Here is a 13,988-nt window from a genome sequence, read left to right on the forward strand (position 1 = left end):
ATATATATATATATATATATATATATATATATATATATATATATATACATATATATATATATCATCATCATTTAACATCTGCTTTCCATGATGGCATGGGTTGGACAGTTTCACTGCAGACTGGCAAGCCAGGAGGCTGCACCAGTCTCCAGTCCAATCTGGATGCCCTTCCTAAGACTAACCATTCCAAGGGTGTAGTGGGTGCTTTTTACGTGCCACCAGCACAGAGGCCAGTCAGGTGGCATTGGCATTGACCACACTTGAATGGTGCTGTTTATGTGCCACTGGCATGGGAGCCCATCAGGCAGCACTGGCATCAGCCACCTTCAAATGGTGCTTTTTATGTGCCACCTAAACTGGCATCAGCCAAGTTCGAATGGTGCTTTTTAAATGCCACCAACACAGGAGCTAGTCAAGCAGCACTGGCATCAGCCACAACTTTGATTTCACATGACTCAACAAGTCTTCTCAAGCACAGCATATTGCCCAATGATTGAACGGTACTTTTAAACAAGCTAGTTATGCAACACTGGCATCAGCAACAGCTACGATCTCACTTGGCTCGCTGGTTCTTCTCAAGCACAGCATATCTCCAAAGGTCTTGGTTGCTTGCCATTGCCTCTGAGAGGCCCAACGTCTGAAGATCATGTTTCACCACCTCATCCCATGTCTTCTTGGGTTTACCTCTTCCACAGGCTCCCTACACTGTTATGGTGTGACATTTCTTCACTCAGCTGTCCTCATCCATATGCAACACATGATCATACCAGCGCAGTCACCTCTCTTGCACACCACATCTGATGCTTTTAATGTCCAACTTCTCTCTCAGGGCACTTACACTGTGTCATGTATGCACACTGACATTTCACATCTAGTAAAGCGTACTAGGTTCATTTCTTTCAAACCTACACGTCCTCAGCAGTCACAGCCCATGTTTCACTATCATGTAGCATGGCAGTTCGCACACATGCATCATACAGTGTACCTTTCACTGTGAGCAAGAGGCTCTTTGTTACCAGGAGAGCTAGAAGCTCTCTGAACTTTGCCCAGGCTATTCTTATTCTAGCAGCTATGCTCTCTGAGCATCCATCCACCCACGCTATTGACTTGGTCACCTTCGTAACAAAAGCTATCAACTACTTCAAGTTTTTCTCTTTGGCATATGATGACGTGTGTGTGTGTGTGTGTGTGTGTGTGTGGGTGTGGGGGGTGTTCTTTTATCCTATAGATATATGTCATTTAACAACTAATTCTCCATGCTTGCATGGATCAAATGGAGATTTTTGAGGCAGATTTCCAGTGGCTGGATGCCCTTCCTATCGCCATATACACAATGGACTTTCACAGTTCTCATCTACTATATTAACTCACAAGGCATTGGTTGGCCTGGGGTTATAGTAGAAGACACTTGCCCAAGGTGCCACACAGTGGGGCTGAATCCAAAAGAACATGGCTCCATTTCAAAGTGAGCTTCTTAAGCAGAAAGCCATTCCTGAACCCATTAAAATTATAGAAGTTCCAAGAATAAATAATGATTACAAGACCTTAAACACATTTATGCCACACTTGACAGAGCTTTCAACAAAATTTTGTTGCTTTTTATCTCCTCAACTAAACAAGGAGAAAAGAGAAAAAAAGAAAAGTAAAAGTGCTGGAAGATCAAAAATACCCAGAAGTAATTTTGCTCTGTTGAAACTAAAATAAATAAATCAATGGGTATAGTTATATGATTCTGAAATGCAAGTTTATATAATCTAGTCTGAGGGTTACAAGTAGTTTTTCTGACAAAATAAAGATGCACTGCTAACAACTAGTTGTCTACAAGTCATGATGTGTGTGCAAGTTTTTCACTGATTCTTTTTGGAGTTTAATACTATTTAACTCCAAAAGCACTTATCTTATTTTATATACATACTGTTTCATTATTACAGCATTCATATTTATTTTGAGCCAATTGTGTGTATACGTACGTGTTCTTTTGCTGGTTTCAATCACTGGACTATGTGCCACACTAAGGCACTGCCTTGAACGGCGAAGCTAAAGAAGTAATCCAAAATACTTTGTTTTTGAAGTCTGGCACTTATTGTAGCAATCTCTTTTGTCAAGCTGCTAATTTATGGGGACATAAACAAACTCACACCAGTTGTCAAACAGTGTGGTACAAGGCAAACACAAAGATATATACACATATACTTGATGAGCTTTCACAGTTTCCACTTAACAAAACCACTTGCAAGGCATTTGTTGGCACAGGGGTATAGTACATACATACACACACATGTATATACAAATGTATGTACATAGAGATACACATATACATCTATACATACACACATGCATGCACACACACACACACACACACACACACACACACACACACACACACACACACACACACACACACACACACACACACACACACACACACACACACTACTACTACTACTACTACATGGAGAAAAGGCTTCTACAGTTTCAGTCATTCAAATTTGCTCACAAGAACAGGTCAGATAGGTTGGTTTGGGGGTGCAGAAGAATACTCATGCCTAAAGCTTAACTATGGATGTACATAACCATATAATTAATATTTTTGGATTGTCTCACTGTGTGGCACCTTGAGTGGGCAGGTTATACCTTGTGAGTGAACTTGTGCCCGTGACATGTGTAAGGATTTTCGAGCGGGATCGTTGCCAGTGCCCCTGGACTGGCTCTTGTGCAAGTGGCACATAAAATACACTATTTTGAGTGTGGCCGTTGCCAGTACCGCCTGACTGGCCTTCGTGCCGGTGGCACGTAAAAGCACCCACTACACTCTCTGACTGGTTGGCGTTAGGAAGGGCATCTAGCTGTAGAAACTCTGCCAAATCAGATTGGAGCCTGGTGTAGCCATCCGGTTTCACCAGTCCTCAGTCAAATCATCCAACCCATGCTAGCATGGAAAGCGGACGTTAGATGATGATGATGATGATAGAAGTAAAGGAAAAACTAGTTGTTCATTCTTGCTTTCTATGCCTCCAGAAATCTGAGATCAACAGTTTCTCCCACTTTCTTATTATGCTGGTTCATTCTATAACTTTTTGTTTTGAAAAAGAAGCTTCAAATATTCAATGGTGTCTATACAGTTTATGATCCTATTTTGGGTAGCATGTATGTAATTTACTCAATCTGGATCCTTCATATTATTGGACATAATTAAATAGTTCAGAATAGTTTTTTTTTAATTCCACTGTTTAAATATTGTCCTACATTTTATGTATTTTCAAGGTATACTGTTGATAATAACTTTGTGGTAGTCCAATGTTAGTACCTAATATAAATAACAAAAGAAAGCCTTGGGGTAGAACTTCATTATTTTAATTATTCATTAGAAGTTGAATTTTCTTTATTTACATTTTCTTAATCTGTGTCCTTTTAAAGGCTAAACTTCAAGCTTCCTTTTCTAATTGTATATTTTCTGTTTCTATGAGCAGTTTTTATTTGTAAGTTGAAGAGTTTTAATTTTCTTATCCATAATTAATATAAAAGTAACTATCTGAAGTAACTTCTTGGAGCACTTTTTTACCCCCAACCATTATTATTGAAATTAAATATGTAAAACAATATTAAATATAACTGAAGAGATTTTATTAAAGCTGAAAATTATGTATTCTAGTGTAATAAAGGGGAATGTTCTGATAGAAATATATTTATAAAAACAAGTTTTATTTATTTCAAAATATTGGCAAATTGGTTTGATAAAAGAAATTCTAAACTTAAACTTTGATTAGATTACAAATCTGTAACTAAGAAAGTTCTCAACATTTTGGGATACTAGAACCCTTTTTTTAAAGAAGCCAGTGAAATTAAAGTTTATTTACTTTAAAAATGCATTAATCTACAAACTAATTCTAGCTACACTATATGACATCTACAAAGCATTTATGCCTCTGTTCTACAATGAAGAACACTTGTAAGAAAAGTACATGCTTGACAAAAATAACTACCAAAATTGTTTAAGACAAAATTCAATAAAATATAGAATTATAATTGATAAATCAATATGTAAGTTCATGTCTGCTGCAGCCATTAAACTCATCAGCTCAACATGTTGATTCGATTATGAAACATTGATAAACTTTTGTTGATTTGTGCTGATATTCATTTCCTGGAAGAATTTCTGTTTCAGCAGACTGAGTCTAATTTAGCTGAGCTTTGTCAACTGAGTTTAAAAAAAAAAAAAAAAGTGAGACATAATATAAAATGCCGTTTGGCATAGACATGAAGCTTGAGACTTTAGTAGTGGAGAAATTAGAAGTTGTGACATTTCAGCTTTTTCCCATAAACATAATTCCAAAAGGTAATCAATGCCAACTTGCAGACTTTGTTCACCAAGAACTTACCACTGCAATATGCAGTATACATAAAATTGATCTACTTTGATTTTACACACATACATATATTAATCTTTATTGCTTTCTGTTGATTAATTAGTACAGAGCCAATTTTTAGAGAAGAGAGAAATAGTTGATTTGATTGACCTAGTTTCGATAATAATTTGATCAACTCTGAAGAGATGAAAAGCTAATCCATCCATGGATACCAGACTAGTTTCAGTGAAGTATCCAGTCTAGCACTGTATAATCTCCACTGCTCTGACAATAAACAGAATATTAAAAACCCACAGTTTATTTTATAACAAGAGTAATCTTAAAGGGTTTTTCCTGCCAACTAAAAATGGTGCATTATCAATAATTGCAAACATTTTCGATTTCTGTAATTTCCCTGTATTATGATTTAGTTTCATCAAAGGAATGAATTAGATCGTTTTGACCCATAAACAGCTTAAAGTGGATGGATAGCTTTTGTTGAGAAAATCTGATATTACATAAGCAGTTCTGATCAGATTTTCCTTAAATCTTCCATGCTTATTATTAGTTACTAATGTTATCCCCTCAATTCTTTACATTTGTTCCCATCACATCACTTATTTTTCAATATGTGTGTATTTCATTTGAACAATGTATCATTAAGAAATAACCGAAGATTGTAATTATTGAATTAAAACAACTAAATAAATTTTACTAAGTTTGTTGTTATAATATTTGGTTGCAAGAACATTTAAAGTTTAACCCATTAGCATTTAAACCAGCCATATCCAACCTGTGTGATGTTCAAACTGGTCAGATCCAGCATCTCACACCAACTCAATGCTATTCTAAAAATAAACAATCACATCAGCCAAAATCTTGAAGTTACAAAATAATTCAAAATTAATTTTAAAAATGTGAATAAATAAGCTTTACATTTAACAGAGTAATCTAAATGATAAAGGGTTGATTATACATAAGCTAACATTTCTGCCATGGATGAAGTTTAGAAAAGTCAGTTTCACTCCAAATAGTCATGCCATCAAATATCTTCACACTATGCTCATCTAAAATATTTTGGTTTTATTTCATCATTATTTTAGTTTCTACATAAGATTACGTAGTTGTTGTACCAATACATCAGTGGAAACTGTTTAGGATATAAATAGCAGCTACTGCTGGTTGGATGGGAACCGTAGCAATCTGGTATTACACTTTTTAAATGTCAACAAAAACTTGTTAAATCCCTGACATTTTTAGGCAAGCAATTAAGTACCTGGCCCTTGAAGACTAGGCTGTTGTAATTAAGTATTTTCTTTCCAAATTAGAATGACAAGATTGAGTTGTGGTAATCACCAAATTTGAAAGTTGCTTATTATATTAAGTTTAAGGTTCCATAAGAAAATCTTCTAAAAATATATATTTGGTTATGCACAAGAGAGTTAATATGTAAAACTTTTCAGCTAGATAGTTCCTACACAGCTACTTTGATGCTACACCTTCTTTCACAGCATATGGCACCAGGGATAGTATGAATCCAGATTTCAAGACAATACAGACATTTTATTTTCAAAGTATTAGCAGTGTTGATAGTTCTCTTTAAGTAACAGTTGCCATCAGCTTTGGATTAGCAACAGATATGAACTAGCTTTAGTGCCATTTACAAATACAGGAACTGAATAACAAAGCGCATCCAATATTTTTAGTGAACTTAAAAAGAGATACTAAAACTAAATAAATTTGTAAATAAGAAATGAAACAAATATATATAATCAAAAAAACATTGTGTTGCCAAATGAAAATATTAATAAAATGATTAATCCTTTAGTAAAGTATGTAAATCGGCTGTATCTAGCCAAAATATTCTACCTGTTTTATGTTTAAGCTGACTAGATTTGGTGTCTCATACCTAACCTACAATGTCATTCTAAAATAAACAATCATATCATCAAAACCTTGAAGTTATAAGATGGTGCATAATTAATTCAAAACAATATGAATAAATAAGCATTACATTTGACAGAGTAACCTGAATGCTAAAGGGTTAAATATTTGCTTGCTGCAAATAGTGTGAAATGAGATGTTAATTACATATCTTTTTCATAGAATGTAGGATTGTTCTCTCTCTCTCTCTAAATGACTGTCACCATTCCTGTCTCAAACATCATACAATTTCGTATAGGTCCAGTCTTTTCTGATATTCATTTAGTCATCTTTCCTTTGTCCTACACATTACACCAAACATTCCTTTCAATCCTTAGCATAAAAGAAAGATGTGCTTAGTGAGAAACAATATTCATCATCTTTACATCTGCTTTTTTTAATGGTAGCATGACTGAATGAGACATCTTGAAGAAGTATTTTATGAATGAATACCCTTCCTAACACCAATGCTTACTTGTTTTTCAAGCAAGCAACTTTTATTCTACATCTTTGCACATTGAACTGGTAAGCTGCTAGACTTTTTTTTTTATGGGACATAAACAATGTTGCCATTCTCCAAGTGGTATCAATGCAGAGTCATGCAGATAGAAACACATGTATGCACATACACACACAATAAGCTTCTGAACACTTTCTGTCTACCAAATTTCCCTCACAAAGCATTCCCCAACTCAAGGCCAAAGAGTGGTTCTACCCTAAATCAACATGATTAGAAAGCTAATTTCTCAAACCCACAACCATGCCTGTACCTACCAAATATCATCACCATCATCATTAAAAAATCCACTTTTCTAGATGGATAGAGGGTATTGAAGCAGATTTTTCTATAGCTAAATACTATTCTTGTTGCAAACCTCCAAGCAAGGTAATATTTCATTATGACCTGTCATATTTTTGCAGAATATTGGAAATGAATGTTACTACTAGTAAGACTATCATGCAAAGTCAAGAGAACGAGACACAAACATAGACTCATATATATATATATCATCATCACCACCACCACCACCACCACCACCATCATCATCATCATCATTTAACATTCGTCTTCCATGCATGCATGGGTAGGATGGTTGACAGGAGATGGCCAGGTAGAAGACTACTCCAAGCTACTGTGTCTGTTTTGTCAGGGTTTTTACAACTTGGATGCTCTTCCTAACACCAGCTGTTATTACTTCCATTTACCAAATTCACTCACAAATCTTTGGCTGGCCCATGGTTGTAGTAAAAGATATTTTAAGGTGCGAAGTATAATATGCATGCCCACATATTATATATATATATATATATATAGTCTACCTGATCTGTAGAAAAAGCGTGGGTAGAAACTCCATATGATGTATCCGGTGTAAGCTATGGACACATAAAAGGTGCAGCAATATGGAAGGAAGGTTAACTGGGAAGATAGTCTTTGTGTGTGGCAGATGCACAGGGGCAGTAAACACTGAAGATGGACAGAAAACAGATTCCATCACATACCAGGGGGTAAAACTAAAAGTACTAAATAGCTTCCGCTACCTAGGTGACCAAGTCTGTAGTGGGAGTGGTTACTCTGAGAGTGCAGTGGTTTGAATAAGAATAGCCTGGGCAAAGTTCAGGGAGCTCCTACTTCTGCTGGCAACTAAGGGCCTCTCACTCAGGATGAAAGGTAGACTGGATGAAGCATGTGTGCAAACTGACATGCTACATGGGAGTGAAACATGGGCCATGACTGCTGAGGACATGTGTAGGCTTGAAAGAAATGAAGCTAGTATCATCTGCTGGATGTGTAATGTCAGTGTGCACACACAACAGAGTGTAAGTGCCCTGAAAGAAATGTTGGACATAAGAAGCATCAAATATGGTGTGCAAGAGAGACAACTGCGCTGTTATGGTCATGTGTTACATATGGATGAGGACATCTGTGTGAGAAAGTGCCACTTCCTAACTGTGGAAGGAACTTGTGGAAAAGGTAGACCCAGGAAGAGATGGGATGAGATGGTGAAGCATGACCTTCAAACAATGGGCCTCACAGAGGCAATGACAGGAGACTGATACCTTTGGAAATATGCTGTGATTGAGAAGACCCGGCAACTAAAGTGAGATCACATCCATGGCCAATTCCAGTGTTGGATGTCCGGCCTTTAAGAGTACTCTTGATGTGCCAGGTGATATGATATGCTTGAGAAGACCTGTTGAGACAAGTAAAACAAAAATTGCAACTTTGTCCAGTGACCCCTAACTGGCCCCCGTTCCGGTGGCACGTAAAAGGCATCATCCAAATGTGGCCGATGCCAGTATCCCCTCACTGGCTTCCGTGCCAGTGGCACATAAAAAGCACTTTCCAAATGTGATTGATGCCAGGACTGCCTGATTGGCCGCAGTGCTGATGGCATGTAAAAAGCACCATCCAAATGTGGCTGATGCCAGTACCCACTGACTGGCTCCCAAGCCAGTGGCACATAAAATGCACCATTTGAGCATGGTTGATGCCAGGCCCACCTGACTGGTTCCTGTGCTGGTGGCACATAAAAAGCACCCACTATACACTTGGAGTGGTTGGCATTAGGAAGGGCATCCAGCTGTAGAAACACTGCCAGATCAGACTGGAGCCCAGTGCAGCTGCAGGCTCTCCAGACCTCCGATAAACCATCCAACCCATGCCAGCATGGAAAATGGACATTAAACGATGATGGTGATGATGACATACGACTTACTTCATTTCAATGTGTCCTGATAGGACAAAAAGCATTTAACTATGTAAAACATTGCTTTAAAAAAGCTCACACCAACATGGATACGAAATTAACAATAAGGATGATATTTAATGATAGTTATTTGTGTGTGTGTGTGTGTGTGTGTGTGTGTGTGTGTGTATGCACGTGTGTGTGTGTGTGTGTGTGTGTGTGCATGCACATATGTGTGATAATTTTAGCCAATAATGAATATAAGCTTATACTAGTCAGTAAAGAATTTGATTTTTAAATAACAGAAGCAAGCTGAATTCCAACTTATTTCGGAAATTAGGATTGGATCAGTCCACTGAAGTTATATGAATAAGTCTACAGCTATGTATTTCCAGCCCCCAGCAAAATGGAATTGAAAAGAAAATTATTTAAAAGTAATTTTGAAAAGAATGTATAAAAAGAAATTATTTCAAGCTATAATGGGAAAATATTTCAATATCTAACATTCTTTTTTATACCAAATATTTTTTGAATAAAATATAACTCTTTGGAACAGCACTTTTGATGGCTAGAAACTCTGCATCAACCTGTTAGATTAGTATATATACTCTAGATAGATAGTGGAAATAAAGAGCCCTGCTCATAAAAAATACAATTTAAGGCAATAAAAGTTGTCCTTTTCATAAAAAAGAAAACAAGTATTGAAATGAATACATTATAGCAGTATAGATGAACAGATAAACTGAAAGAAAAGCTTTGATGCCTTGAGTCTAAGAACGAATTTCTTAATAGTAATAGGTAAGAAAGCATGAAAAATTATGTTTTAAACTGAAAAGAATAAATTTTATGTACTTAAAAATTTGTAAATGAAGAAGAAAAGGCTTTCAGTTTCAATACAATCTACAATCCACTAGATAAAAGAAAGATGTTAAACTATGTAGTATAAAGAATGAAATGCAGCAAATTTAAAATTTACATAAATATTTGCATACTTAAACAGCTTTAGAAATCTAGAAAAAAAGGAAATCATTAAAACAGATTATTTACAGCTTAGTCAAGAAAGATTCCAAAACAATGCAACATCCACAGGGAGTATAAACTACAAGAAATAAGTTGTATAAAATTTATTAAATTCTTAGTACCCTTCTGATTTTCATACAGAATACTTTGAGGCTCAGCAAAGTTAATCATTAATTGGATAATTGTAGTATGACTTGATAATTGATATTTATCTGTATGATAGAATGTTGTAAGTAGCTTTTATAAATTATAATTAAAAAAATGTGTTATAACTTATAATAACAAAAATGCCAGGTTCTTTTCTTTGAGTTAATGTCTAATATTGATCTAATTCTTCATATGATACTTGGCTGGCACCCAACAATATTTTGCATGGTAAATATTAAAACTTTTATCACTGCAGCAAATACATCAAGCAAATGTATTAAATGGCCATGCAAAACATGCATAACACGTATTAAACAATACTAGAAAGGCAACTGAAAGGAAAATTTGAAGACACCAGTTTGTAAGCCTACACATTTCATTTTTCTAAACAAAAGAGGCTTCAACATTTAATCTTAAATAAAAGTCTGGCACTTGATAAAAAAAAAAGATGTGAAAGAATTTTAAAGTAACAATATCTAACTACAGTGAACTACGTGACAAGTGACATGAGAAAAATATAAATGAGGTGCATACTTCCAAAAAATGGCACCGTTTCCGCTTCTGACTTTGCTACTACTGTTGTTAAGTTTAGATATACTACAGGCAAGGCATCGAAGTAGGAGGAATGCGGAGCGAGAGCAATAATTGGAGCCAGTTCAGTGCGAGCCCTCGATCCTTTCACAGAAATCCAATGAAATCCTCCGGTAAAAAATACTGCCCGACATAGGAACACAATCAGAGGTCGCAGGACACTAAAAAATATACCAAAAGTCAGTAAGAGATAGTAGGAAAAGTAGACATCTGCATCAGGATGTTGTAGTAAAGATTGCTACATTACATTATTTATGCATCAATGCAATATGCAATATATTACTAAATTAGTGAAAGTAATTTAAAAGTCTGCAATACAATAGATATGCACCATTTTCAATTTACAAAACAGAAAAAAAATATTTATTTTTCAATGTATATAGCTCATAAATTTTTGAACGGTAACTTGCATAATAAATTCAAAGCATTAACATAATAAATGATTTCTCTTAACTATTATGTGAAAATATATATAATTATTCTTGATTTTCATTCCTTAATGGTTCAGATATTTAACTTAGATTCCTGAACTCCAAGTAGCTATGACCTAAGCTCTGAATGAAACTCAGATGAAATCTAGTCTTTTTCTAAGCACAAAATAATTTTTGTATGAAAATAAAATAGGAATGAATATCAATTAATATGACTGCAATATATTATTACTTATGCTTATTTTATCAACTCAGGCATGATGAGTCAAATCTCAGTGGGATTTGAACATAGTAATGTGAAACACAAAACTAGATACGGTAAAGCATCAAGTTTCATTTCAGTACTATACTTCATAACATAATAAAAATGTTGAAATTTAAATTTGTAATTAAATTTAACTCTGATGTTAATATATTAAATCATACCACCTAAATATAAACTAAGAAAAAAAAACAAAAAAAACAAAAAAACAAAGTTTAGCACAATGTTATCATAGGCAAAATTTTGTTTAGATATGTTAGCATTAAAATTAGAATTTTATAACAATTATCAGCACATATTTTATATCAGTTGAAAATATTAAAACCAAACACAATTTAAGTATGAAATCACAAACAAAATTACATTTGTACATTAGTAGGCCTTAAATATAAGTGACAATTATCTGTGATTTTCTGAAGATCACAGGGAGATATGATTAAATTTAATCATTTAATTCTTAACACTTATTTTCATTATAAGCGGTTAAAGCTACCAAATATCTATCAACAAAATCATAAAATAAATTTTAAGTAGATTAATATGATTTTATTTGCCACAAGATCACACAAAACAAAAAAAATACAAAACAAAACCACAGCAAAAAAAAGAAGAGTAAGAATGATTTCGTAAGTGTATATATATATATATATATATATATATATATATATATATATATATATGCATATATCCATACATATGTGTACATACCTACATCTATATGTATACATACGTGCATATATGGGTACAGGACATCAAAAAAACGTTAAACACAATGAGAAATGAAAACATAAAAATGAAAACAGAAAACGAACATTTTGCGCACATCAAAAACAAACAAACAAACAAACGAGACATGCAACATAAAGAGTATACCCCTTCTTGTTGACATTTTCACCCTCTGCAAAAAATCCCAAATTTTATTTAATTTGCTTAGCAGGTAGGATTGTTTCAACGAAGTCGCGTATTGTCCTTGCCTTCGAAAAGCGGGGTAGATGCAACAGGGACAACTGACGAAGAGTTATACTCTTTACGTCGCATGTCTTGTTTTTGTTTTTTTTTGTTGTTCGAAAAATGTTCGTTTTCTATGTTTTCATTTCTCATTGTGTTAACATCTTTTTTGATTTCCTGTACCCATATATGCATGTATGTATACATATAGATGTAGGTATATACATATATGTATGGATATATGCATATATTTATATATTATTTATATTATTATATGATCCAATGCCACGCATCCTTTTCCAAGTAAGTTTTATATTAATAATTACGATGCACACTCTTCTACTATCTCTTCTCTGTCTATCTCTCTCCCTCTCTTGTTCTTCATCCTTTCTGTTTTTCTCTCCCACTCTTTCCCTATTCTTCTCTCCCTTTCACCGTTCACTCTCTCTCTCACTCTTCCTCCTTGACCCTCTCGTCGCTGACCCATGACGAAAGGGGATCTCTCTTTCGGTCCACTGCCTTCCTACAGAAAAGACGTGCTTTTTCCTGTCTCCTCTCATGGCTCGTCCTCCTAACGTTCATAATAATTTTTCTAACGTCTTGGCTCAACAACCCTCACCGTTTGTTTTTACTGTCTTGATCTCACTGTCCTGTTCTTATTAACACTTTCACCCTCCGCAAAAAATCCCAAATTTGATTTAATTTGCTTTGCAGGTAGTACTGTTTCAACGAAGTCGCGTATTGTCCTTGCCTTCGAAATACGGAGTAGATGAAACAGGGACAACTGACGAAGGGGTAAGCTCTTTATGTTGCATGTCTCGTTGCTCTGTTTGTTTTTTTTTCATTGTTCAAAAAAAGTTCGTTTTCTATGTTTTCATTTCTCATTGTGTTTAACGTTTTTTTATGTCCTGTACCCATATATGCATGCATGTATACATATAGATGTAGGAATGTACATATATGTATGGATATATGCATATATTTATATATCATTTATATTATTATATGATCGAACGCCACACATCTTTTTCCAAGTAAGTTTTATCTATCTCTCTCTCTCTCTCTCTCTCTCTCTCTCTATATATATATATATATATATATATATATATATATATACACACATAGATATATGTATATATACATAGATATATATATATACATAGATATATATATACATAGTGGAGGTGCAATGGCACAGTGGTTAGGGCAGCAGACTCGTGGTCATAGGATCGTGGTTTCGATTCCCAGACTGGGCGTTGTGAGTGTTTATTGAGTGAAAACACCTAAAAGCTCCACGAAGCTCTGGCAGGGGATGGTGGCGAACCCTGCTGTACTCTTTCACCACAACTTTCTCTCACTCTTTCTTCCTGTTTCTGTTGTACCTGTACTTCAAAGGGCCAGCCTTGTCACACTGTGTCATGCTGAATATCCCCGAGAACTACGTTAACGGTACACGTGTCTGTGGAATGCTCAGCCACTTGCACGTTAATTTCACGAGCAGGTTGTTCCGTTGATCGGATCAACTGGAACCCTTGACGTAATAAGGGACGGAGTGCCAACAACAAATATATACATAGATATATATATACAGATATATATATATATATACATATATATACATATACATATATAT

The 13,988-nt window shown here is 34.9% G+C and overlaps 1 protein-coding gene across 2 annotated transcripts in view; it reads right to left on the reverse strand.

Annotated features, from left to right (window-relative positions):
- LOC106881720 (lysophosphatidylcholine acyltransferase 1) overlaps window positions 1–13,988 on the reverse strand; it is a 95,729-nt gene that overhangs the window by 43,797 nt on the left and 37,944 nt on the right. The window contains exon 3 of one of the 2 annotated variants that reach the window (XM_052966352.1): window positions 10,658–10,875. The exons of the other annotated variant lie outside the window; for it this stretch is intronic. Coding sequence (XP_052822312.1) covers window positions 10,658–10,875 — 218 coding nt within the window. The remainder of the gene's footprint in view (window positions 1–10,657; window positions 10,876–13,988) is intronic. 2 annotated transcript variants of the gene reach the window in all.

This window comes from Octopus bimaculoides, chromosome 3 (assembly GCF_001194135.2).
Source record: "Octopus bimaculoides isolate UCB-OBI-ISO-001 chromosome 3, ASM119413v2, whole genome shotgun sequence".
Lineage (NCBI taxonomy): Eukaryota > Metazoa > Mollusca > Cephalopoda > Octopoda > Octopodidae > Octopus > Octopus bimaculoides.